This window comes from Zonotrichia albicollis, chromosome 2 (assembly GCF_047830755.1).
Source record: "Zonotrichia albicollis isolate bZonAlb1 chromosome 2, bZonAlb1.hap1, whole genome shotgun sequence".
Taxonomy (NCBI): Eukaryota; Metazoa; Chordata; class Aves; order Passeriformes; family Passerellidae; genus Zonotrichia; species Zonotrichia albicollis.
Window position 1 is genome coordinate 80,079,908 of NC_133820.1, and position 26,244 is coordinate 80,106,151.

The 26,244-nt window shown below is 41.3% G+C and overlaps 1 protein-coding gene across 24 annotated transcripts in view; it reads left to right on the plus strand.

The window, feature by feature from the left end:
- Nucleotides 1-334: 334 nt before the first annotated feature.
- The window catches only part of LMO7 (LIM domain 7), a 131,806-nt gene continuing 105,896 nt past the window's right edge, over nt 335-26,244 (plus strand). For 5 of the 24 annotated variants that reach the window (XM_074535535.1, XM_074535539.1, XM_074535537.1 and 2 more), the window contains exon 1: nt 335-605. In XM_074535535.1, the coding sequence (XP_074391636.1) occupies nt 495-605 (111 nt within the window). In that variant the 5' untranslated portion in view covers nt 335-494. The remainder of the gene's footprint in view (nt 606-26,244) is intronic. The other 19 variants (XM_074535559.1, XM_074535558.1, XM_074535561.1 and 16 more) reach the window with 9 other exon arrangements.

Below are 26,244 nucleotides of genomic sequence, written 5' to 3' on the forward strand. Positions count from 1 at the left end.
AGCGTGGAGCCGCTTCCCCGGGAGCGCTGCCCGTGGCTGGCCGAGGAAGCCCCATCGGAGCGGAGGTGAGGGAGGCGGCCCGGGCTCCCGGGGCTCTCCAGCGGCCCCGCCGCAGCGAGGGAGGGCGCTGGGCAGTCCCGGCCGGGCGGGGCGGCAGGTGGCGGGGGCCGGGGCGGCGGGGCCGGCCCTGAAAGGTGCGATTGTCCCCAGCTATTCCTGGTATGCGCCGGGGCGGGAGCCGCCGGGGGCGGCCTCCAGCGGCCGGGAGCGCGAAGGGCGCCGCGTCCCGGCGGGAGGGAGCCGCCAGGCCCGCGGCGGCGCGGCCCCTCCCGGGCGTGCGGCTGCCCCGCGGGTCCCGGCGCTGCCACACGGCCCGCGGCTCTCCGGATTCCTGCGGCCGCCGAGCGCCAGCGAGCTCCCGGGAGGGGGAGTTCCGCGGGGAGGAGGCGGAGGGGGAGGAGACGGCGCGGGCAGCGTTAAAAGGAGGCAGCTGAATGACAGCGGTCGCCGCCGCCCCCCGCTCGCTGCTGCTGGCCATGGACGGGAGAGAGGACGCGGAGTACGACTTCCAGGCGGCGTTCGCCGAAGCCCGGCGGTGGCTGGAGGTGAGGCGTCTCTCGGTGCTGCTGGCTGCCGGCCCCTCGCTGCCCCGGTCCCGGGCCGGGGTCCCGCTCAGCCCCGCACGGCGGAGCGCGCAGCGCGCTCCCGCGGGGCTGCCCCGGCCGGCAGCGGCTCCCGGGACGCGGCCCCGAACCTGGGCTCCCCGTGGGCACATGCGGACTGCTATATTTAGAAAGTATCGTGGCAACTTGCAGAAGTCTGTCTGTGCAGTATCGCCACCGCCCCCTCCTCGCAATCCAAATTAAAGGCTGGCTTGGTTGCTCTCCTGTCGTTAAGGCTTATAATTTCTTGCCATCTTGTAAATTACTTCTGTAGCGCTTGCTCCGAGACAGTCTGAATTAAAGACACTCCTTCCTGTCTCGAAAGAGTTCAGGACAGAGAGCAACCTGAAATTAACACTCATTTTCTTCCCTCCTATTTTTAAACATGATTGTCTGACTGCACACAGCGCTTGACGTAAATATCCGTGTTTCTGTGTGACTGCCCCGAGTCACACCGGGGCGGTACGTGCTACAGCTTGGGGAGAGAGTTGTTCCTGCATGTACCTGAGTGCGACCAGGGCAGCATCGGCTGGGCGAGAGAGGCTTGGGAGCTGAGCAATGTTAGGAATACTGAACAGCCTCCCTCAGAGTTATGGTGTGCTTTTAAAGAGGAGCTTTAGAGTGCTGGTTTAGATGTATTTTAACATATTAAGCTTATTTCTTTGTGCTTAGTCACTTAAGGTGAAACTCAGTGTTGTCAGAACCACTATTGCAGTAACTTTGGAAGGAGGAAATATTCAAAAAAAGGATGTTTGTTACTTTTTTACCCCTCATCTTTTAAAGCTCGTCAAGACCTGAGTTCAGGTTTCTTTGTTTCCTCTGTAAAACAATGACATCTAGTGCTTAAAATCTATTGAGAATGTTGAAGTGAGCGCACCAAAGGCAAGGGTATGGTGAATGACCTCCACAAGTGTCAGTTTTGTGTCCTCTGTGAATGTAGGTAATTACAGCAGTCCTGGCTTCCCCATGTGTCAATTCTGTAAGAGGTAGCTGTGAGCTTAAGTAATTAAAGCATTCCTCTCTCACGTACACCTTTCATACATTGCTTTCTTTAAATTGGCAAAGCTTGCTTTAAAAAGCTTCATTAAGGTGTAATGTTGACTTTGAAAGCCCTACTTTAAGGAGTTGGAGATTTGTTTTAATTATTATTAGATTTCATACGATACTGGCTGGTTGTACCATTCCTACAAAAGGTTTTGTGTCTTTGCCTGCCAGTAGCATGTGGGAGCTCTAGCAAAGTAATGTGAGTATGTAGTGTGCACTGTTTGTGTAGGGGGGAAAAAACATATGCTCAGCTTCCCCCTTGCCCAGTCCAATTTGTGTGGCTATCCTTTGATATGTGAAAGCTGTTCTTATTTTAAAGTAACTTTTAAACTTCCCCCTTGGAGAAACATTTTACTGTAGAGAGAGTAACTTGCAAACCTTAAGGTATTGATAAACAGGATGCTAGGAATTCCATAATGTTAAAGGAAGATGTAAATATTTATTTCCCTATGAAATGAGGTTTGTGCTTCAGAAGAATTGTTGTGTTTCTCTGCTCTTTACATCCATATGGATTAAAAAGCCAAGACTAACCATTTCCGTTGTATGGAAGAGTAATGATGTTTTTAGGGTAATGAGGCATGTCCCAAGGTTGTGTGTGTCTTGGTAAAACAAAGTGGTGTATACATGACAGTGAAACTTGGTGAATCCTAATGATTAAACAATTAGTTTTGAAGAGGAGGCAGATTTTCAAATATTTATGAACTTGAACTTCTGATGTTTTGGTAAGTTTTTGTGTACCAGCATCTCCCTAACATTAGAGGAGATGAAAGCATACAGACACCAGCTACTATGTATTTAAGGGAACAAGCCAAAATATCTTTGTAAACTGTTACTCTTTCCCTTTGCTAATGAAAGCTTTGTTAACATATTTTTGTATTTCAATGGAGAATTTTATGGACTCTGAGACTTAAAAAAAAACACCTCCAGCCTTGAAGCTGAGGGCTTTTTAGTAACAGGAATGAGCAGCTGTATTTGTCAGATCCCAAGAGGAGTAAAAAATACCCCAAAACCATGAAAAAAATGTTACCCTGTACTTTTTTGAAGTTTTTGGTGAGAGAAAACTGTGTCCTGATCAGGTTCCTTTTCTGCCTGTTCCCAGCGGAATTCTCCATACTGTAGGGCAGCCACTGGCTCACTCAAATATTTGTTCCTAGTTCTTATGCTACAAAAAAAAAAAAAACCCAAAAAGCCAAACCAACAAAAAACCCCCCAAAACTAAATAAACCCCAAGCCTCCCCACCCCCTGCAACCTAAACCTCCAAACAACCCTAACCAAAAAAGCACAAGAGCTTGATTAAGAATAATAACAACAAAAAATTGCATCTGTTATCTGGTGTTACTTAAAGAAAGACTTTGTTTTTTAATTCAGGTTCATGTTGAGACATATTTTATGATAATGCAGACAAGGAATGTCTGAAGTCTTCACAGTGCAGAGACCTCTTAAACTGTGGTCCCCAACCTCTTGTGTTTCATGTGTTGGGAGCTGGGAGGAAATGTTGCCTGTAACAAGAGCTGGAGTCACTGTGGAGCTGCCTGTTGAGGATGTCTGCTTCTTTGGGGGAAGGAATGGTCATTTTCTGGGCAAAACTCAAGCTCTTCTCAGGTGTCCTTTCTACAAAAGGCAGCGCTGTTTAGTGGTGTTGGCTTCCTGCATCTGAGACTTTTGTCACTTCCTGAGCTCTGCCTGGAGCAAGTGGTGCTGATCAAACTCACCCAGCCTTCACCTGGCACCTCAGCTGGGCAGATGGTGCATGCTGAGAATAAAACATTGGAATACCATGACTTGGCAATAGTTTCTCAAAGAAAAGACTGAGGAGAGACCTCATGAGAGTCTCCAACTTCTCATGAGGGGAAACGGAGGGCAGGCACTGATTTCTCTCCAGTGACTGGTGATTAGCATGGAGTTGTGTCAGGAAGGTTTATCCTGGATATCAGGGAAAGGTTTTTCACCCAAAAGTGGTGAAACTGGAACAGGCTCCCCAGGGAAGTAGTCACAGCACCAAGCTTGGCAGAGTTCAAAAAATGTTGGGACAATACTCTCAGACACATAATGTGACTCTTGAGGCTCTCCTGTCCAGGGTCAGGAGTTGGACTTAATCCTTGTGGGTCCCTTCCAGCTCAGGATTTTCTCTCATTCTATGAAAGGTAGAAGAACATGTTTGCCAAAGCTAGAAGTATCTGGGTTAAAATGTTTTACTGTGTTCTGTTCCATATTATAACTTCAGCAAGCCAAAAGCTGTTCCTCCAAACCAAAGCATTCTTCCCCCAGCTATTAAATATCCCAGACTGCCGAGTCTGTTTTCCTGTCTCAAGATGTGGGAGGGCAGTCTGCCTCTCCCTTTCTGCAGTCCAGCACCAAGTTCACCCTTGTGAATGAAGGGGAGACACAGTGCCTCTCCCCCAACACATGCTGCACTGTTTTAGGAGTGATGCCCTTTGAAGAGTTCGAGAGGAAAGAAGTGTATGCTGTTTTCTTGTAAAATGTCTCAGCTTCTGATTCTACTTCTGTGTTTTAAACAAATTCTAATATTCTGGTAAATGTCTATGGTTTGAAATTGCTTGCTAAAGCAACTTGAAACCTGACCCACAAAGTCTGTAAATCTTTAGTTAAAGTGCCTTGAGGCAAATAACGCTTGGATTTTTTTCCCCCTGAAGTAGTCAAATGTACAGATCCAGTCTGTGGAGGGTGGCCAGCGAGCGTGTGCCTGAATGAATTGTTGGAGTGAAGCTGCAGAGCTGTAGGAAAGCATGTGGAGCAACTTCAACAAATCCACTGAAGTGAAAAAGGGGTGTTCAGCCAAATAACTATTAATATTGCAGATTATTACAGCTCTTCTTGTGAGCTGAATTTCTTTCTCTAATAACTCCTGTGGAGTTGTAAGTCAGTTATTCTGAGAGGTACTAATTTCATCAGAGTGTGTTGAGATTGTCAGAATCAGGACCCTGGAATCCTGGAATTGCTCCTTACGCAGGGACACTGCAGCAGAAGTTCTTGCTGGTGCTAACACTGTGATGATGGAGAGAGCTGTTTCACCATGAAGATTTCTGTAGCAAGATAAGGAGATAAGGTTTTTATCAATTTTAATAGACAGTGTTAGCAGAAGGAAGCCCAGCTTATCTGGACAGCACTAAAGCCACTCCTCTCTTTCATGACCATTAAATAGATAGTGAAATTGCTTAATTATTTCTTTTGAATGCTGATGTGTATTGACAGCTGCATGCATTACTGCATTACAGTGGATATTGGAAATTACTTAGGGCCTTTCTTTTCCAGAAGAAAACAAGTTTATATATATATATATATGTGTGTGTGTGTGTGTGTGCGCACCCCCTGCCCCCATCCTCTCAAACCTACTCAGAAAATTGAAAAAGCAGATTTGCAAAGTAACTTCATAGAAAGAGTCTGCTTGAGGATAAAACTTGAGAATCAGGACAACTTATTGAAATCTTTTGGTTTGGACCAACAGTACAGCAATCAAATTCAGGGAATGGTCTCTGACATGTGGTCACCAAATGTTTCTTTTTTTTTTTTTTTTTTTTTTTTTTGAAGCTGTTGGAAGTTTGCATTTCTCCTGTATATTTTCATGGCTTCTGCAAATGCAGCTAGAGGTCTAGCAGTGATGTTTTCCCTGTATTTGCATAGAGATCTTACCTCAGTGATTATTTTGTTTTGTTTCTCCCCCAAGCATGAATCTAATGCATGGAGTCTGGTATGGGAAGAATAACTGTGGAAATAGAAGACTAATTTCACTGTTCAAATCCTCTTCTTTTAGGTACCTTTATTTAAGTTGAACTAATCAGTATGAAAAAAAGAGTAGTGCTAGAATAAAAGATGTGTGAATGAGAAGCAAAATCTATATATTCTGTTCCCTAAACCATGTTTAATACTGGGTAATTCTGTCAAGTCATAAAACCTGGGTGGGCTGGTTTCTGGAGAACTTCCTACAGCACAGCTGCCAAAGTCCTGGCTCACGTTTACATAAGGGGTGTATTTAACCCTGCTTTAGGTGGATGCATCAATATTTTATTACTGTGCGTATATTCTTGGCAATGTGTATTTCATGGAATACATCTAAGTGTATCTAGTTGATGTATAAATATTAATTGATGTATAAATGTGCACATTGTGAACTAAATACTGCGGGGATTTTAATCCTGGAAATAATGTTCTCTCCATTGCCTGCAGACTATGAAAGTGCTGTGGTAAAATGCCACATAATAGGGCTAGCAACAATGTGTTAGAGAGAGAGGGTGACAGTAATGCCCTTTGATCTGGCTGAACACTTTTCTCTCTGTTTCTTTGTCCCCTTGCTTCCAGATCTCAGGAAAGGTGTCTGTAATATGTTTGAGAGGAAAAGGGGACTAATTTTTGCTTAGAGAGTAAAATCTATTTCCTGGTTTCTGCAAGGTGGGTTTATATATTTTCAAGTCTGTATTTGGAAATTCTCAGGGATAATCAAAAATCTGTCTTCACATAGTCCTGTGTGATGGGCATGCATAGCTTTGAGCTGAGTTCACAATGCAGTTTCCTTTATGAGGTTTCTCTTTGTAGTTTTGAGCGTTGTATTAAAATTTTGCATGAAAGCAGCATCTGCAGGCACTTTGAGAAAGAATTCACTTGTTGACTGTAGAAGTGGGTATGTCTTCTATACTGGGGAAATGCATTGCAGTTCAAGGGGAACTGCAGACAATTCTGACTAGGCTTTTGTTTTCTTCCAGTCTGTATTTTGTGGTTAGCAACTAGAGTTAGTTGTGGCATTACTTTTTTTGCTTTTTCTCCTGTCCTTTTGTTTATTTTTTTTGAACTGTGTCTTGATCCTTTCTGCAGTTTTGTGGGTCAAGCATTTTTTTCTGCCCATAGTTTAGGGAGAGGGTGAGATGATGATAATGATTTCCATGTTTAGCAGGCATTGCCCCCTCCTCCCCCACTACTACGGACTCACTTTTATCACCTTTTCTTTGTCAGGTGCTTTTTTTGGTCCAAATTTTTAAGTTTATAATGAGCACTTGTGCATATTATGTTAGACGGTGACCTTGCTGAGCTTTGGAAAACACTTGGGTTTTATTGTGTTGTAAGAACCAGATACATTCCAGCTGTTTCTTGTACCTACCACTCCTCCACTTTAAAGTTCCTTTATCCACTCCTGCAGGACATTTTTTAAAAACAAAACAAACCCCGACCTTTTTCTGCTTAACAAGACTAATACAGCTCTTAACTATCATTTTCTAAACAGGCTTTCCAGCTACAGCAGTTTAATGAAAAACAGCATGAGCTCCCAGACCCAGTGTAGTAGAAATGCTTCTGCTGGCCTAAGGTGTGCTTGACACACCTCACTTATTATCCAAATTATCTTGGGAGGAGGGTTTTGGTTTTGCTGTTTTTCACATTTCTGAATGCTGTCAATCCAAGTGAAAATCTAACTTTAAAGGAATGTAGTGAATAAGTTGGTTTAAAATAGGTTCTGTTGCTCTTCATTCTGTGAGCTTCTGCAAGGTGTTGTGAATTTAGTGTTTATTATTAGTACTAATTTTTTATTTTTCCAATGAAAAGAAAGATGTATGGATCTGACTCACAGTATGCTAGCTTCCAATTGGATACTTAGCTGTAAAACTTTCATTTGCGTTTTACTGAATAGAGAAACCTAATTTCAACAGCGTTTTCCATTCGTGGTACAAAACATCTGGGATTATCTTGGAAGGGCATGAAGATTATAAGACTTGCTTTATATTTTTTTGCCAGTGTTGGCACACGTTGTGCAAATGTTGGCACATTTTTTTGGTACCAGCTCATGTGAAAGTTCTCAGTTTTGTTTCTGGATGTGATTCAGCTTTCAGTTGTTACTATTAGAAAAGAACACAATATACTAACTTTGGGAAATAGTTATTACTGTGTTGGCCAAAAAAGTCAAAATCCTTGTAATGTATCACAGATTTAAAGGAGTTAGTGTAGCTGAGATCAGTTCAGCTAGCACAAACAGTGAAATCTGTTGTTTGGGCCAAGCTGTCCTCCTCCAGCAGATCCCACGACAATGTGGTTTTGTGTTAGTGCTGAGATGTTATCCCAGCAGGGTGTCATTGAAACTCCTGTGCTTTCCCTGCCTCCTTTTGCTGTGTCAGTGGTGCTTCTCTGATGCTCTGGTGAGCTGGCTCAGGGGAAAATCAGAGTGTTTTCTGGTATTTGGTATTTGCTTGGCTCCTGAAAGGCAAGAAGGACACCAGTGCTCCAGCCAGGGAAGAGGTAGTGCTGATGGGGTGGCCTTGTGGCAGCACTCGCTGTTGGGCTGCAGCTGACTAGTGGGATGAAGAGAGGCAGGCACCTGAACTCAGACAAGCCCTCTCTCTCCCTGGAGGTTTCTCAAGTCACCTGCTTCTGCCCATTGCCTGGCTCTCTTCCTTACATGACTCAGGAGCTGTTTGCTAGGTGCCCAGGGTTGAGGGCACCTAGACACCTGGATTAGGGAGGCTGGCTTCCAGCCATAAATAACTTCTTCAGGATGAATTTCATAAGGTTTGTAAATACAGTTGGAGCGGTTTTAAATAGAAACTCTGCCAGGAGTTTCTGAGCCAAAGCATTTGATATGCTTGTGCACTGACTTCTACTATGGAAGAAGCAGTCCTTGTGTCTCACTGAGGCTGTGTTGGTTGGGACATGGTCCTTCAGAGGTACTGGGATATCTCGCCCGTAAGTTCTGCAGTCATCATCACCTGCCCTTTGCAGGGGCAATCTAATCCCAAAACCCATTTCCAGCGTTATTTGTAAATTCTTTCCTGAAATTGCTTTATTGACCCTGCTATTTGTTATTTGTTTATTACTTTCTCCTTCAGGAAGGAATTGTGAAGTCTAACTTCTGAAGTTTGATCTGAGATTTTCTGTGTGGTCGAATGACCATGTCAGCTAACAAACCAAGATGTGGTAAAGAGCAAAAACAAGTGTGGGATGTTTTTTCTTCTTAGTTTAAGGAAGTGGAGGAAAAAGCAGCCAGTACGCCATGGGGCTCCAACATGCCTTTTGTGCAGCTGGTGTCAGAATTTGGGGATGCTGGAAGAGGTGGATGGATGCACCGTGTCAAGTTTTTCTGCCAGTGGTAACCACATAGCCTGGGTCAGTCATGGCAGTACTGTGCCATTTGCTGATGCCTCCAAAAACAAGTATCCCAGGTTTGACAGTACGGCATTGGAGGAGTTTTGTAGCATTACCTGTTGCACTGCCTTGAAATGTTTCTTTGGAAACTATTTAGGATTAGGTGAAGCAGGGGACAAAGGCATTACTACATTTTTGCTCTAGGAAAAACCTTTTCTTCCGTGTGTCACCATGCTCTGTTTGCCTAAACAGTGCCATTGGCACTTGATGCACCTGAAAATGTAATCCTAAATGAAACAGGGCCAGACATTTGGTTGCAGGTTCTTTTGCAAATACAAGGGGTTGTATTATAAATTGACATTGACTGTCTTAACTAACTGCAAGGGTCTCACCTTGGTGTATATATGTGTATGGGGGGTGAATTTGGTTTATTGGTTTTTTTGAATGTCAGGTGGGCATCTTCATTGTGAGTTCTCAATATTCAATAAAAGGGCTGCTTGTAGTTGAACTTATTCAGACTGAATGGAAATGGAGTGAGGATGAAGGCGTGAGCTCCAGGTACAGATGGATATCTTTCACAGACATTTGCCTGATGCTGTGGAGGTAAAAAAATCCCTGATATAATAAACATCAACTTGATGATTATTCAAGAGGGTATTGCTTCACAACTACAAGTCTTACATGTGGATGAAGTTTTCAAAGCCAAATCCCCATTAAAATGCACAGACTGGGTTGCTCACTAATGACCTAGCTTTCATGTGTCTGATAAAATCCCAAAGTCCTCTGTGTCTTTGGGGTAGGTCTGGCAAAGTGATCTCAGACTCCAGAAAGGTCTGCATGTCAGGTGTCAGTGGAATAGGGCTGGGAGCTGTGCGCTCTGAAGACATGACAGAGAAGAGAGGCTTGGAAAGGGACGAGGAGAAATGTGCACCTGAAGTTACTTGTAAATAACTACTTTTTCCTTCATTAATTTCTCACCTTGTAAGTATTTAAATAGTGAAATTTCATAGAATGTGCCAGCTTTTTCAATATGTTGTTTTCTGGTGTTTTGCATTTGTTTTGCATTTAGCCATTTAAAAGATTGGGAGAATGCGGTCTCAGACTATTCTAAATTTCTGAACGTGTTACTACACTTATTTTAATTTTTCACATATTTTAAAATTAGTATCTCATCTGCTTTACTTACCATGGAACATGGAAGCCTATTGTTATACCTGACTGAAAAATGCTTATATGTTCATGCTTACAGTTCTTTTTTTTTCTTCTCTTTCTTTCCTCCAAGCTAAGAATTTCTAAAATAGTTTTTTTTTTTCTTTACTGTGGCAACTAAAATCTTGTGTCATTCCATTTCCCAGTAGAATCTTTGATCTTTCTTTGTGAAAACTCTCTTCCTTTGGAAATGATGGTAAAAGCGCGAATGTTCTTTCCCTAAATATACTTAGATATACCATAGTCAAGGAAGATAACGCTGTTGTGTGATCCTCAGTGCAATGGTTAATTTTTTTTGTCAGAACACAGGATATTTGCCGTGCACATTTGAGCACCAGGGTTTGGTGTGTGCAGGCAGGCAGGTCTCTTGCAGGACCCTTGCAGGCTGTGGCAGTGCAGCGGCGGCTCCCGGCAGCGCGGCAGATGTGGCTGGGAAGCTGGCAGCAGTTCTGTTCCCTGTGTCTGCTGCAGTGGGGGCTTAGAGCTGATCCAGCCGTGCACATTTCCAGTGGTGACTCATCTGATTATTCTCTCTTCCCCCTGTGATTAGCTGAGGAGGTAGGATAGAGGAGAATGTCTCTCTGGAGGTGGAAGACTTCTCTGTCTCTGTCACATTTCTGATATGGGGGAATGGAATGAGGAGAGGATATTGGTGTGTCTTGGCTATTCATAAAGGTATACCAGCCTTCCTCACCCTCCTCTTATTTTTGTTGTTTCCTTAGAGTGTTATCTCTAACCCAGCTGTGCTGTGGCTGTAGCTTGGGCCATGTTTTACCTTTATTTTTGCACTGTTCTGGAGTATGGGAACAGGTGAATCTTGTGCATACTCAGCTGAACACACACTGATCCTGGGGGCAGGACGTGGAGATGAAATCTGGATCTCCAGGTTCTTCTCATCTCAACCTCAGTGTTTCTACACTCAAGTAAAGTAGTGTATGTGTCCTCTTTTTTTTTGTCTTTTTTTTTTTTTTTTTTTTTTTTTTTTTTTTTTTTTCCTGGAGGCAGGAAATATGTATTCCCATTTGGGCAGGGGCGCTTTTCTCCAGACTGCTAGTGGAGGCAGATGTGAAGTGCACCAATTTTACTAATTTTTTAATCTACCAATGCATAAAATGTTGTTTAGGTTGCATGTAGTGGTACTAATTTTTGATGAGCTGAAAATTGAGACTTCTACATGCTTTGATTGTGTCTGCCTACCTGATGTAGGCTGGAAATTGGAAGCAGCATGGCTGCTGTCACACAGAAGTCCTTGTGAGCCAGTAAAGGTCTAGCAAGAATACCCACAGCATTATGCAATATAAATATCCTTTGAGATTAGATTGCTATGCATTAATTGCAACCAGACATAGCTCATTGTTCCTTCATCTAAAGAGCCTGGATCCTGCTCACTTTTTTGTAATGTTTTGAGAGAGAAGATTTGAAGTACGAAACTTGCTTCAGTGCTTTTATCTGTCAGGAAGACCTGTTTACCAAAGTACTAGTACATAGGTGCCTCAGCTATTGTTAAAATACAATGGCTCTGCATCCTTTCAAGAGCTTTATAGTCTTTAGAGAATGCATCATCCTTATCATGAGAAGTGTCTATTGGAAAAGCTGTTCTTGAGAAAGCTGCTTCAAACCTGTTCATGTTTAGAGATTTGTGGATTTCATGTGCCCTTTTCTTTCCTTTATTAGATGTTAATGACATATTATAAGAATTAAAGTCTCTGGGTAAATGTTAGTATTATATATCCCCTCCTGTCTACTTTTCAAGTGGTTTTAATCCTGGGATTTGGAAGAGAAATAGAAACATAAGGGATATGCACCTAAAAATCCATCCCATGCCTGGGACCACTCTGATAGACAGTGTGGTGTACTGACAATCTTGGTGCACAAGAAGGAAGATTTGGGGTTTGAAGGTTATGGTAGCACCAGCAATCAAGTACTGAACACAGCTGCCCCCATTAGATGCATGGTGGTGTCGTGTTCCTCAGCTTAGAAGTTTTGGTCATCATCTCAACTTCCACCAGCAGCTCCTGTTTACTGCCTCTGTTCAAATGATCATGTCTTTTTTAGCATAGGTTTTATGGTAATGATGCTCTCTGGTTTTCTGCCAAGAAAAATCTGGTTTTGATATTGAATTCTGAGCTGTGGGTTTTTGGGAAGTGCTTAGAAGTAGGCATGAGGTTTCAGGTTATGAGTTCCAAGACACTTTCTACTTTACAGTGAATTTGACCAGGATCTGTTGCAGTAGCTCCCAGTGGTCACTAAAACATTGCCTCAGCTGCTGTTGTTTCATTGCTACATGAAATTTAAGTGACGTGGTTCAGAATATTTGCATAGTGCACTTCTCTGTATTTAACTTTTTAGCATAATTAGGCTACAGCACTGTCACAAGAACACAGTTTTGGTAATGTGGGATCTTTAATGACCTCTGGAACATTGCATAAGTCATAGCTGTCAGGCTACAGTTGTGAAAAAATCTCTGAAGCAATGGCTAGTTTCAGGGAGAGAGTTCAGCAGTCAGAAAATTGGCATAATGCTATTTTAGGCCTTAAAACCCCTTGCTTCAATTCATATTTTAGGGTCAGTGGGAGCTTGCTGATGATGCTTGTTGCAGATATCACATGCTGCACTCACAGATGATGGGGAAACTGCTGCATAGAGCAAATGAACAGCTCATGCTCTCCCTCTGCATAGATTCATTACTGGAACCAAGTTACATATATGCAGTCTGGAAATACTAGAGGTCTTTGATCTTTAAAACTTAATGTTTGAAAATGTAAATGATGCGCTCCTTTTGATCTGCTTCTTAAATTAAATGGTAATTGTGAAAATTACATTTGGCAGTTTTCCACTTAAGGGCTTGTACTTCTCATTTCACACTATGTTAATTTTAAGCTGTATGTCCTTGCTGGTTTTCTGTCAGTGAATTCTGGTGAGGGGATATTCCTTATGTTTCTGCGTGGCCTAATTGTCAGCAGTGCGTGTATTTGGTGCTATGACTTCACCATGCAATTCCTGTAAACCCAGATGCCAGGGATTGCCAGTTGTGCCTGTATGTCCATGACTAGGGCAATGGGAATCCCTGAGGCTGAGCAGGAGGGCGCTGTGAGGGTTTGAGCTGTGTGTGCCCAGGATGGAGGCCCTGGCTTGTTCACCTAAGGTGTCAGGAGATGCTTGGGCACGTGCTCCTCTGCAGTCTGGTGATGGGTCCTCACAAACATCTGCTGATAGCAAAGTAGCAGAGGCTTTTTATCTGTGTGCTTCTGTGCTTCTGGACTACTTGCCTTTCCAAATTACTGGCATCATCTAATCAAAAAACTACTGGATAATTTAGGGCTCCTAAAATGTTGATGAAGCTCATGCAAAGCTCAGTCTTTTCCTTGCATCAGCTTTCTAGTGTGTAGAGGATTTGTCTCTTATTTACCATAAATGATGATAAAGACTTCTCTGTCTTTGTCCTGTTTTCTTATGAAAGGGGCCTTTGAAGTCTGAGGGCCACATCAAACTGCAGCAAGTAACTCACAAGTTTATTCAGAAACTTATCCCTGTAATAGGTTCTTTTAAGCTCCTGTTGGTTTAAAGCCAACTCAAAATCAGCTGCTGAACTGAAATGAAGTTGCTAATTACCCCCTTAGCAAAATCACTTTGTGTACTTTACAATTATTAATATTTGTTTCACTCTGCAGAGATTAAATTTGTGGGGGAGAAGGTTCAAGGTTGTTAGTACTGAATGTCTGCCACAACTTTAAGATGTATTCATGGCTGGAGGAGGTTTTCTGTGGGTTTTTGTTTTATTGGGTCTTTTTAGGAGGAGGTAAAGATTCTTTGTTTCAGATCCTAAACAGTCTGTGGAGTGAGGTTTTCTGTTTTGAATATCATCATGTGGACCTTCTGCTGTAACTCATGCTACAGTCCCCAGATTTGTCTTGCTTCCCATCTCCTGTTGAATACCTTTAGGGATGTTTGCATTAAGTTCAGCATCATGCTGAATTAGCATATTGCTGATTTTGCTGATTTCTGTTTGTCTGTGTGCTGGCAGATTGGAACATTCATCCCCAGGAATTTGCATAGGATGTTAAACAATCTGAATGCTTTAGTGGCGCCCATCAGAGTAAGGAAATTGCCCAGCTGAGGTGAACAGGAACATTGATAGGACAAGTCTCCTTCCTTTTTAAGGTGTGACAATCCCAGTTCTCTTGTAACCAGAAAAATAGATGGTTAAACAGCATTGTGCCTAGTTGTGTTCTTCTTGCCCTCCCTCCTACTGACACTATAGGAAAAGGCTTGACAGTGACATCTCAAGCTAAACTGGCTCCTCAGGGGCTTGGTTACCAGCAGAAATGTAGATCCTTGTTTGAAATCTTAGGAAACTGAAAGGGCCAAGATTTAGGCTGACATAAGAATATAATAAAGTTGTACTTATATGATGGCTTCCTGTACCTACTGGAAGCCATCAGATGTCCTTCCCAATTTTATGATAAATAATAGATGCTGGGGTTTGGCATTAGATTATAAACGGTGTTTAATTTAAACCCTCATGGTTGGATAAAATTGGCTTAGACAGGCTCTACTTTGTTTTGGTTCTCTAGAGCTAATCATTTACAAATTGCTGAGCTAAGGGGCACAAATTAATGACATTCCAGCATCTTAAAATATCCCTTTACTGTGTCATACTGAAAAAATGTGTATTCTGCTTTCAGATGTTATGAATTTCACAGATGTTTCATTTATGTGAAAAATTAGAATCAAGACAGAAGCTGAGTTGCTGTTTTGTGTCAGTTACTTTGTTTATGAACTGCTGTGTATTTTTGAGTAGCATGGAGATCTTTATAATGTTTGCAAAATTGCTTTCTAGTAAAAAGTTGCAAAGAATTTTCTGCCATAGTATTTCCCCCATGTAGGGTTTTTAAATATTTTTAATGGAGATATGGGTTTCACACGTTTATTCACAAAAAAATTCTCTCGATGTCAAAATGTTTACTTCTTAACCCAGTTTCACTTTGTGCTGTTTTCAGATTTGTTAAAGAAACAATGTCTTCTATTGAAGAGTGTTGCAACTTTCCAAGGATTCAGAAAAAATTTTGCAGGGATTTTCAACTTAGCATTGCACTGTTTATGAAGGAAATCTTTTGTTTCATAATAGGATGTTTTCAAATAATGTTAAATATATGTTTCAGAATTGTTTTGCTGTACCCTTTGCTTTTGGCTAAATGTGTTTTGGGTAGTTACCTTGTAGCCTTCTTCCTGCATGTAGGTAAGAATGTTAACAACACTTTTGATTGTTTTGTTGGATGCTATTTAATTTTAATTTGTTTTTTCTGAGTAATTAATGGACGATGGGTAATTTACTTTATTGACTCCAGATCTGTTCTTTGACATCTATTAATAAATCTAATGCAAAGACTGACAGTGACTTTTCACAGCCATATCTTTTGATAAGAGATATCCATTGGTATGATTTTTGTACGTTTTAAAGTGTGGCCTTGACTACTACAAATCTTTGTCCAAACAAAACCTTGAAGAGCAACCTCCAAATGTCAAAAGCTAGTAAATTATATTTGATTTTTTGAGGTTCTGCTGCCAAGTGTCATTACCATGGAATATTTAGTCACCAGGCCTTGGGGCTATTTCAGTTTGCCTGGTTTCTGTGTACTTTCCCTGAATTCAGCAGTGATGTTGCCCAGGATCACTGGAAGCAGCAGTGGAACTGGAATTATCCAGGCTTGCAACTTTTCCAGCATGCATGGGTATAGATGAAGGAAGGAGACCAAGGTGCAGCAAATGTCATGTCCCTGTTGCACACCTGAGGCAGGGTTATGTAGGGCTGTGCTGGGTGCTTTGCTGGTGTGGGCTGGAGGGGACAGGGCAGAAATTCAAGTGGCTCTTCTCATCTTCTCACCCCCCATTGCTCATATGCAAACATGAACAGCACATCTTCTAGGGTTCTCTACTTTTGTCCTGTGCTTCTGTTTGCACCTCTGGCACAAGGCTATGTTCAGGTTTGCATGTTCTTCCTTGAGGTAGCAAAAACTTGATTTTTTTTAAATTTTTTTTTTTTTTTTAATATGTATCTTAAGTAATACCTTGAGCAGGTGGATTCATGTACCTATGACCAAAAGCTATGTAATGAAGTCCAGACCTGCTTTTACTTTGAATATTTCCTCCCCTAAAAAATAAAAGTTATTTTTCTTACGTGGTTTCTGGAGGTTCTTCAAAGAAAACCCTGCTGTGGTTTTAACTCTTCTCTCCACAGGTACCCGCCTTATTCCCACATCACTGTCATTGCAGGAGCCCTTTGTCCTTCAGAGCTTGTAGGTCAGTCATTTTTACTAGCTCAAGACATCAAGGAAAGGGAAACCAGATTTTTTAATTTGTTACCTGACTATAATGTAGTCTCTGTGGAAGTGCAGAAAGGGTGCACAGGCATCCTCAGCCCCGCCACCCTGCACTCTCCCATCTCTGCAGGCATCTCCAGGGTCACTGGAGAAGCACAGGTGGGCCATCCCTAAGCAGTGTAACACTAGTAACCTTGCACATAAAGACCAACCAGTTTCTTCCTCCCTACCCCCAGCAAGTGATAAGAATTAACAGACCATACAAAAATATTGATTAAAGTGTTCATTGGAGAGCATAAATTGGACGTAGCCTTCAAATTCTAGTAAATCCTATCTCTCTGTGCATCTTTTACTACAACATTAGTTACAGAGCCTGGTGTTTGGGTAGTGTAAGTGCCACTTAAATGTTGTCCCCTCAGAGTTGGCAATTATCCTGATCTGAATAATTAAAGATACTTGTGGGGGTGGTATTGTCAGTCCCCTCCATCATGCATATACCATCTTTCTTTTCTGTTGCTTTAACAATGCCATGTCATAGTAGGCACTACAGGTTCAAATTTCTGCTTTGGCACTTGGAGTGTATGTCCTAAAATAAACTGATTTTTTTGTAGATTTTTTTTTTTTTGCATCTAGGTTATTGTGTGTTTTGAGCAGCTGCTGCAAAGTACCTGATTTCCAAAACGCCACCAAAACTCTCCCTGAAACTCACTTTGTTCTGTCTTGTATCTCCTTAAATCATGGAGATACATACATGCTTAACTAAGAATTTTTACTGGGTTTGTTATTTAGATGATGAGACTGAGTGAGTAATAAGTTCTTTTATGTAGGAATTGCATATATATGCCTTAGAGAAGCTGAGCGGTCACATAGTTCATGTCTACTCTTTTGTAAAATTGAATATTCTTATACTTGGACCATTCCTGGCATGTCTGTCTATCTATCTATCTATCTATCTATCTCCACAAATTTTAACCTCTTAAAAACTGGTACTTAACTTTCCTGGTTAACTTTTCCTCCCTAATGCCTGACAATCTTCTTTGCTGTGAAGTAAATCCAATAGTGCAAATTTTACTTTGATACATTTGGAGTATGTATCTCATCTCCTCTTTGCAATAACTAGTCCTCATACTCCTAAGTGTCTTTTCTTGAAGCACAATACATGAAACAGCATGACCCAAACTAAGAGCAGGACACCTACTGCACCAATACAGACTGGTGAATAACAATTTAAAACAGAGTCATTGCATAAAAGAGTATGAGGATGGCTGAAGGAAAAGTGGCATTGTCTGTTGAAAAAAAAAGTTGTACAAGTTGTAAGAGATGTACAGGAATATCCTATTCATATGTTTGGTTGCCCTGTTTTAAGAGCAAGATTTCATAGCCAACCCTGAGTTTTTCTTGCTGAACTTTTGCACCAGTGCTTCAACTTAGGACTTGAACATGGAATTTTTGTTTCATGCAAGGTCTCAGGTTGAGTTGGTAAATAATATGGTGGTTGTCCATTACCTAATTTTGTTAAGAACACACTAGAGTTATTTAAAATAGCTTTTCTTGGGTCCAGTTTAGTACCGTATCCCAGTGAACACAATAGAAACCTGCTCTTGACATGTGTTGTCTTCCAACTTTCATGTCATGGCCTTTTAATCTCCTTACCTAGACTGCATTTCCACAGTTTGCCTTTAAATAAAATAACAAGGGTTTTTTACAGTTGCATCCCTTCAGTTAATCTATAGCACACTTGCTGCTTTTCTTGTGTCAAACCAGTTTATTTGCCAAGGCAGGGAAAAAGTGTCTTTTCAGACCGAAGTGTTCTTCTCTTTCAAAAGTTATGTCCTTGTGTTGGTGATGTGTCAGCAATATTTAATACCCTTCCAGAAGCTAAAGTTGGGGAGAGTAGTCTAAATGTTTTTCTAATCCTTTTTCTGTTTTCTTTCTCATGTCATCATGCCTCAAAAGGGGATCTTTTATTTTTATTTTTTTTTTCCAGTCAGTGAGACCTTTCCAGCCCTTTGAGTTGAAGATAATTGTTAATGGCTTAGAGCGTGCTCTAGAACAGACAAGAACTTTAATTATGCAAATTCTTCCAGGCTTTGCCATCTCAACACTTACACTCTCAGTGGTTGTTTTCCCAGTCCTATGCTTCTCTGAAGCATCTGCCAGCTCTTTAACTGAACATCATAACCATCTTTTCATTATCTCTTTATTTACTTTCCTCACGCCTGCTCTGTCCTTTCTGTTTCCCCTAGCAGCACCACAGAATTTCTTCTCTGTATGTTGTCTTTAGTTACTTTTTAACCTAAACTTGCCTATTTTTGGTAGTTGTATGAATTTTATTCACTTCTATTTTTGTGAATTCGTTTCTCAAACTTCCTGATTAACCATGCTGTACTTTGGCTTCGGCTATTCAATTTCTCATCCTATTTTTTTGAGAGAATACAAAATTAAACTAACCATAGTACTTTATTATTTTCTTTTCAAGGCTATTACAGAATCTGACAGATGTTCAATCAAATTAATAAAGCCTTGAGACCACTTGCAGTAAGCTGCTGGGTGGTCTCTCTACGAAGAGAACACAACTAAGGCTTCCTCCTTATATTGTACAAGACTCTTATATTAATTAATAAAATTTTTGGGTGGGAAGCTGAGATGTTTTAACATGTCTTATTTGAAGTAGTTCCATATTTGTAAAAGTCAGCTGTAATGTTAAATCCCACAGGACACTTGTGGAAATGTGTATAACTCATTGTTTACCATCCTTGCTAACAGTCTAGGCATCAGTCACTGGAAGTGCAGTAACATTTTGGGGGGTCCACACTGAAACTGGGGTTTCCAGCAAATGGTGGTTTTAACTGGGGCAAAACAGAATGTGTGGGGATGTTTATTGAAATGGGGAGTGTGTGTAAGCTAACAGGCTGTCTTGGGACGTCTGTATGGTGGGATAAGGTGCTGTGCTGGGCTTTAATGGCTGCTTGTTTTGTAGCTGTAGTTGAGGATCCTATAAGAGTCCATGGTTTATCTGCATTATGCAGTTGCATTTCCTGTGTTTACTCCAGCAAAGGTGTGAAGGCAAATTTCTATATGTTTCTCACAGCAGAAGCAAAGTATTCAAAGATTAAAAAAAAAAAACAACAACAAAAAAAAAAACCTATGCATAAAGGAGAAAATAAAGTTGTTGCATGCAGAATAAAAAAATCCATTAATTTTAGTATTGCTTAGAGAGAACACAGTTAATGGTGACAATATCTGAACAAGACTATTTCTTATGTTTAGAACTACAAGAGGTAGGTTCTTGGCATAAAGGTGAACTAGCTGATTTTAGATTAGGGTCTGTTCCCTAGTTAGACATAAAGATAAAATTAGCATGTAGTGCTGAAACACTCCTTTTGCACTGTGTTGCTGTCTTTCTATTCCTTAATCAAAAGGGTATTCTGACTGGGAGATAGTCTGAATTCATACTGCTTATAAATATTTGATCAAGTACTTTATCATCTCTCGAGCCGTGGGGAATCAGCAAGTCTGGTGGAAATCATGTAAGCTGCACATGCAATTTTATTTTGAAGTGTGACAGGTGTTACGACAGGAAAAGGAGAGGAAATGTTCTTTGAGCATTTGTGATAAGTACAGTACAGGTTCAAATGTTCAAATTCAAGATAAGGTCTGAGAGGAGACTTCTTATCCAAAGGGAAAGAGAAGTTTGGAAGCAGAGGATCATGATGGACACCCTCTCTTTCTTCTTTTCCCCTCAAAATGTGCCTATAACTTAAAAAAATTGTTTTGCTGCTTTCAAAAGTTTGCCAGCCAATATACCATCCTTCATTCACATTCACATTTTTCACTGATGTTAATGTATGGCATATTTAGAATATGATTTCTTTCCTATATACAGGAAAGTAATACTGTCAAAATTCAGGGCAGAGTCCTAGACTTGTACACGATTTAGAGCTTGCTAGGCTACTGTAGAGTATTTTGGTGGTGAAAGTGCAACTGGCACTGGAAAAAAAAAAAGTGCTGTCTAAAATTAGTATGAATGATTTCAGATTAGTGGTAGTGTCTGTTTTGGTATGGGCTGGGTGTTTTTGCTGGTATCCATCACAAAAGCGTAAAACAATTCATTCTCAGAGAGATGACTGGGAGCATACAGAGTGTCTAGATCCCAAAAAAACACCAAAGTGTGTGTATTTATGTAATAATCAAATGACACAGTTTACAGTAGATGACAGGAAGGCAGAAACATGAAGGGGAGGAAAAAAGTATGGAAACTTTGTTTATGTTTTTATGGTGTAAAATAAATGTGATTTTCCCATCATTTCTTCTCCCTTGATAATCGGAGATATTAAAGTTCTTTTTCAGCTGAAGGAAGTGTTTTAAAGAAAAAAATTGTCAAAATAAATTCCACTTTATAACAGCAGAGGTCAGAATATGTCAAGAGATATGAGATCAGTTTTGCAGTGATTCCCAGCTGGTGTATGAATTCCCACTTGCTACCAACACAGGCTCTCAATCTGAGGCACCAGGCTTGGAGAATACTGTCCTGCATAAGATGCATGAGTTTTTAGTGGGATATTCATGGGTACATGCCTTAGTTAAAAAGGCATTGCACACATTTATCACCTTGGACTTATCACAAGTTAGACTTGTGTTCAAGTTCTTCTGGATGCACATCTCCATAGTTGTATAGTGCAAACAAAGACATCTTTAAGCAACCAAGTATTTTAAAAAGCTAGGCATGCAGGCACAGGAGGAAGTGGTGGGTGACATTTCTCCTTTCTGTAATGATTTCTGATGCAAGAGGAGTGTTTATGAAAAGATGTGTTGCTCTCCCTATCTGTGTTTTTTACTATTTAATTATAGAGAAGGCTAGAACACCTCTGCTCTAAATATTCAAGTACTGGTGTCCTCCCTCTCCACCCTGCAAACGCGCTGACAGACCTGCTATGTGTCACTGCCAGGCTGAGGATGGTGGGTGGGATGGACAACTGGTTTAACTCAGTGGGGTAATTCCTTTGTTAGTCTTTAAATGTTATGCAAGTCATGTTTGGATGTTTCAAGCTGAAATTATATCAATCTTCTTGTTCTAACAAATGATCTGAGTATGTATGACCAATAAAAGACATGGTTTTGTGATGCCCCCAAAACCAGAATTAAATCTTGCATTGGAAATGGCATCAGTGCTACAAAGTATCATTCCTCTATGGAATTTTGAATTAAAAAATCCACAGAGACATCATTCTGCTTTGATAAAGCACTGGACCTAATGTTAAAAGCACTTTCCAAATTTTTTTTTTTTTTTTAATGGTAGGAGAAACATCTTTATGAGCTTCAAATAAAATGGTAACATTTTTCATGTAGAAATCCCAACCACTTACTAGATCGAGCAGCAGAAATTGGCATAACTTCATGCAACATGTATAGAGTAAAATGTTTAAATTGGGGGCAGTCTGTGCTTTGTCTGTTGCTAGGCAAAGTTTCAGACATTCCTGGAGTTAGCATGCCCTGGAAGACAGCTGGTCACAGAAACCATTGTGGCTCAAACCCGAAATGCTTGAGGCATCTTGCCTATGATAGAAGAAAATCTCAGTCTTCCAGGGCATAGATAATTCTGTCTATGAAAAAAAACTGTACGGATTACCGATGGTATTTCTCCATTTAATACCTTGTTATTTTTAAATAAATAAAGTTAAGCTAAAGACAAAAAATGCCCAAAGAACATGCATCTGCTCATAATCTAAAAAGAAGATTCAAGGTACAAACATACTAAATGTGTAGAAGAGAGTAGTCTGAAAACTGTTTTTGTAGCTCTGGATATGTTTTCTAGTGCAATTTGCCTGCATGTGTGTCAGAGCTTTTTTGTGTGTGTTTTGTGGAGCTTTTTTAGTCGCTGTAGATATATCATTAGGGGAGATTATGTGAATGTACGTGAACCAGCCCAGTGCTTATTGAACACACTGTTTTTCTACACAACACTTAAGGTCAGAGTGTGTCTTTGAGAAAGGATGTATTTGCCATATGCAGAGAAATTGTTTAGTACCCTGCTGACGTATTTTCCTCTTAGTAAGAACAAAAAAAATTCATCAACATGGAATTTTCTAATTATATAAAAAGGTGGATATCAAGGATTCACATTTTAAATGCTTTATGAGTTGAATATAGAGACTGATGTAAATTTTTTCCTCACCCTTGCAGAATATGGAATTGTTTACAAAGAGTTGCGAACATTTCTGCAAGGATGTCATAATAAATACAAGCAAACTATAATTTTCTTATGTAATCGGGGGAGATAGACTCCTTTTGACTGGTAATTAAATCCTACCTCTGGGCAGTGTACATAGCAACTCTGGGTAGCTGCTGTGATAGTCAATCTTATCTTGGGTTCCTCTGCACACCCAAGCAAGGAGGCAAAAGCACTCTGTCAAACCAGTTTGGCTCCTCAAATAATGAAATAAATAACGCTGCATTTGCAGAGGAGCAGTGGAATGGCTGGAGGAAGTGTCATGCTGGAGGTGGTTGAGTAACACCTGGGTCATGTGCAATGCTCACCTGGATCAGAAGTGGAGTGATGAGTGATGGTGTTGAAGAAGAAAGGGGGATGGGAAGGAGGAAGTGTTAAAAGAGTTTGGGAGAGCAGCAGTGCTTCCCTTCTGGACCTCTGTGCTCTTCACTTTAATTCTTTAATTGTAGTGCAGCAATCATCCCTGCGTGGGGCTGTGTGTGACTGGCAGCTGATAGTGCATTGGTTGTCTGTGGTTTTGCAAGCCATGCATCAGGGATCTCTGGAGAGTAAGAGCTGGCAAGTAATGCTTGGCTTAATAAATACTCCATCAATACTCCATCAACTCCAAAACATTCAGCTAGGAAGGACACGTGACAGGGCAATGTGGTGCTTAAAGAGGGACCTTGTCAAGAAATGTTTAATTGTGAAATAGTGTGAAGTCCTGATTTTGAGGTTGTTAGTAGCCTGATCCCTGATTTCTGCTAGCAATGACCTTTGATTTTTTTTTGTAAAGGCAATACATCTCAAACAGTGAAGGAGTTTGATTTTTTTTTTTTTTTGAGGGGGTGGGGAAATATATCTATAATTATGAGTAATGTGTGGTTACCGTTCAGCGTGGCACTGTGCCTGCTCTGAGATGATGAAAGGGTTTTGAAGGAGCTGTAGCTACAACAGGATCCTCTTAAAAGCTGAAAGCTGTGTGGTTAAGCCCAAGAACATATTCATTTCAGAGTTCTCAAAGTACAAAAACACTTGACTAGCTTGCTACTTGTTCACCAAATATTCCCTTTTATTTAAATGCTCTGATAGGGCAGATTCATATTTTGGAACTCTGCAAACACCTAATCACTGGCAAACGTTGATCAGCACAACTTGCTGAGCCTAAACTTCTTTATTCCTTTGCCCCACTGATACTCTGCCTCATCTAGTTGTTCTCCTGTCATCATTTCATATGCACGCCATCCTTTTGTGGCTCCCTTGGACTTCAATTTCCTCCACAGCCGTTCTTCCTCCTCTGACTGCAATTATTTAATTTCTGTGCCAGAGGCGATTTCTTTCATGTGCTGCCAAGGAGAAGGGCTGTGCAGGAGCGCAGAGCCCATGGTCGTGAGTCGTACGGGATGTCTCCCATTAGATGGTGCTGTGCAGCAGCGGCCATGGCCTCTGCTGGGATACAGGAGCTCACTCCTGGCGGCATCATCCCCACGAACCTTGGGGAGCATTTGAAAGCCTTGTTCCCAGCGTAGTAACTTGGTCCATGCACAGCGCTTTCCAAATAGCCCGATATACTTAGTTGTATGTGTTTGTATTCCTCTCAACTCCATGTTCTAGAAGTTTCTAAAAAACAGCTAGAAAAACCCTGAAATATTTTTTTTCTTGGTGTCACTGTTATATGTTGCTTCTCTCACTGCTTGCCTACTATCACATTATAAAATGTTAATGTAGTTAAGTGGGGCGAGGTGTATGTGGCCAATAAAGTCAATGTCCGGCTAGCACAAGGTAGAGGCCGACACCCAGCTGCATAAACTGCCAGCCCCCCTCGACATCTGTAGGCCCCGGTCTGGTCTGGCTTGCGACGGAACTCGCTGCCGATGGGACGAGAGAAGGAGCCGCACACTCTCTGGGGGTGAAGTCGGTTTATTGATGAACGGGAGAAACCAACACAGGAGCACCAACCAGGGAATGGCCCCAAGGGAATGGCGAAGTGAGCTTTTAAAGGAAGGGGGGGGTGTATATGGGAGGGATTTTCAGGGATCCAATAGGGAAGGGTGAAGGGATGAACTTAACATAACTGACATAAGGGGGAACCCAATAGACACAAAGTAAAGGGACCCCGGGACCTCAGCCAACCACAACCCCCAGAGGAAGAAGATTCTGGAAAGCTGGGTGGAGTGGGGGGTGATTGACTGGGCCCAGGGAGGAGGAACCAATATACATATAAGGGAAGGAGAGGGAGGAGAAATTATATAACCAAAAGAACTGACAACCCCAATGGTGGGAGTTGCCATGGGGATAACATAACTGGCAGGGCTAAACTGGGGGAGGGCAGAACCATTTACATTAAACAGGGGGATACAATACATAAAATGGGGGAGTAATACACAAAATGGGGGAACAATTAAATAAACTAATTGAACGCACAACAGTTAAGAAAGTCCCCAGGTACCAAACAGAAGCTTTGAAATCTTGCTTTTATTGTTACTTAGACAGGTCAGATCAGTGGAGTTCTTTTAAGCTAACTCTTCCCCCCAAGTTGTTAAAATTCCAGAGAAGAGTGTAGTATTTCTCCACCTGAAGTCAGCATTAATTTCAGTGACTTCCACCTGATTGTTTATTTCTACATAACTGCTGCTAGATAGTATTGAGATTTCCAAGCTGCATTGTTTAAGACCTGCAGTTAATGCCAAGTGCCATAGTTTACTGGGAAGTGATGTTGTGACTACTTTTCCAGGGTCTGGACATGCCACTAATTGCCTTTACGGTGTCTTTGACCCCGTTAAATGTTCGCTTCCGCACAATTTCTTTTTTCACTGTCCATCTGTTTCCTTGTTAATGAGCCAAGAGAGCCTGGTGTAATGGCTTGGAAACCAGTGTGTGTAGTAGAGAGAGATGTAGAAGTCAGGCAATGTGGGGGCAGGAGGGAAGATGCACAGAGAAGGCTGTTGGTTCCCTGAACCCCCTGTGTAAACAAATGGGTGTAGTGTGAGAGAGAGAGGGAGAGTTGGGAGAGAGAGCTTTGGGCTGCAGTGGACTCAATGCACGTCTCAGTATGTATGCTGCTCAAAGTACTGCTTACAGTAGAGGCTGAAAAATTTGAAAGGCTTGACGAATCTCTAGTAATAGCAAGAAACTACTTTTATGCATGAATAACCTTGCTAAACATGGGAAAACAATTGTATCTAAAGGATTTCCCCTCTGTGTGCATTTTCTTTTATCTAATGCCTTTTTTCCTCCTCCTGCTGAATGTCATTTCAAGACCTTGTGGTTAGCTCCCTGGTTTGCTCATGGCACCAGTGCTGGTCTCTGAAGACGCATGGAGAAGTATTTAAAATATATGAAAAATAGAGTATCGAACACACCCAGGATCAAAGCAGTAAATTTGTAAGAGATAGCTGTAATCTAGGGCAGAAGCATGCTCTGCTCTTGGCCCTTTCATCTGCTATCTCTGTATGTCTCTGCTATTTATATAAAAAATCCCAACAGGGACCTGCTTGCAGGTAGCACCAGAGTTTTAGCATGTTTTTCTTAATCAGCATAAGCAAAGATGTTGTTAAGGTCCTTCCTGTAAAAATAGATGCCAGTGGATTGAGAGCATGTATTGAAATTTGCAGCATAGACTCCAACCAGGAATTATAATAGTAGTAAAACTGAACTTAGAAAATACAAACATCCAAAGGCATTTTACAGTTTGCATTTATCTTTTGTTCCAAATGAGCA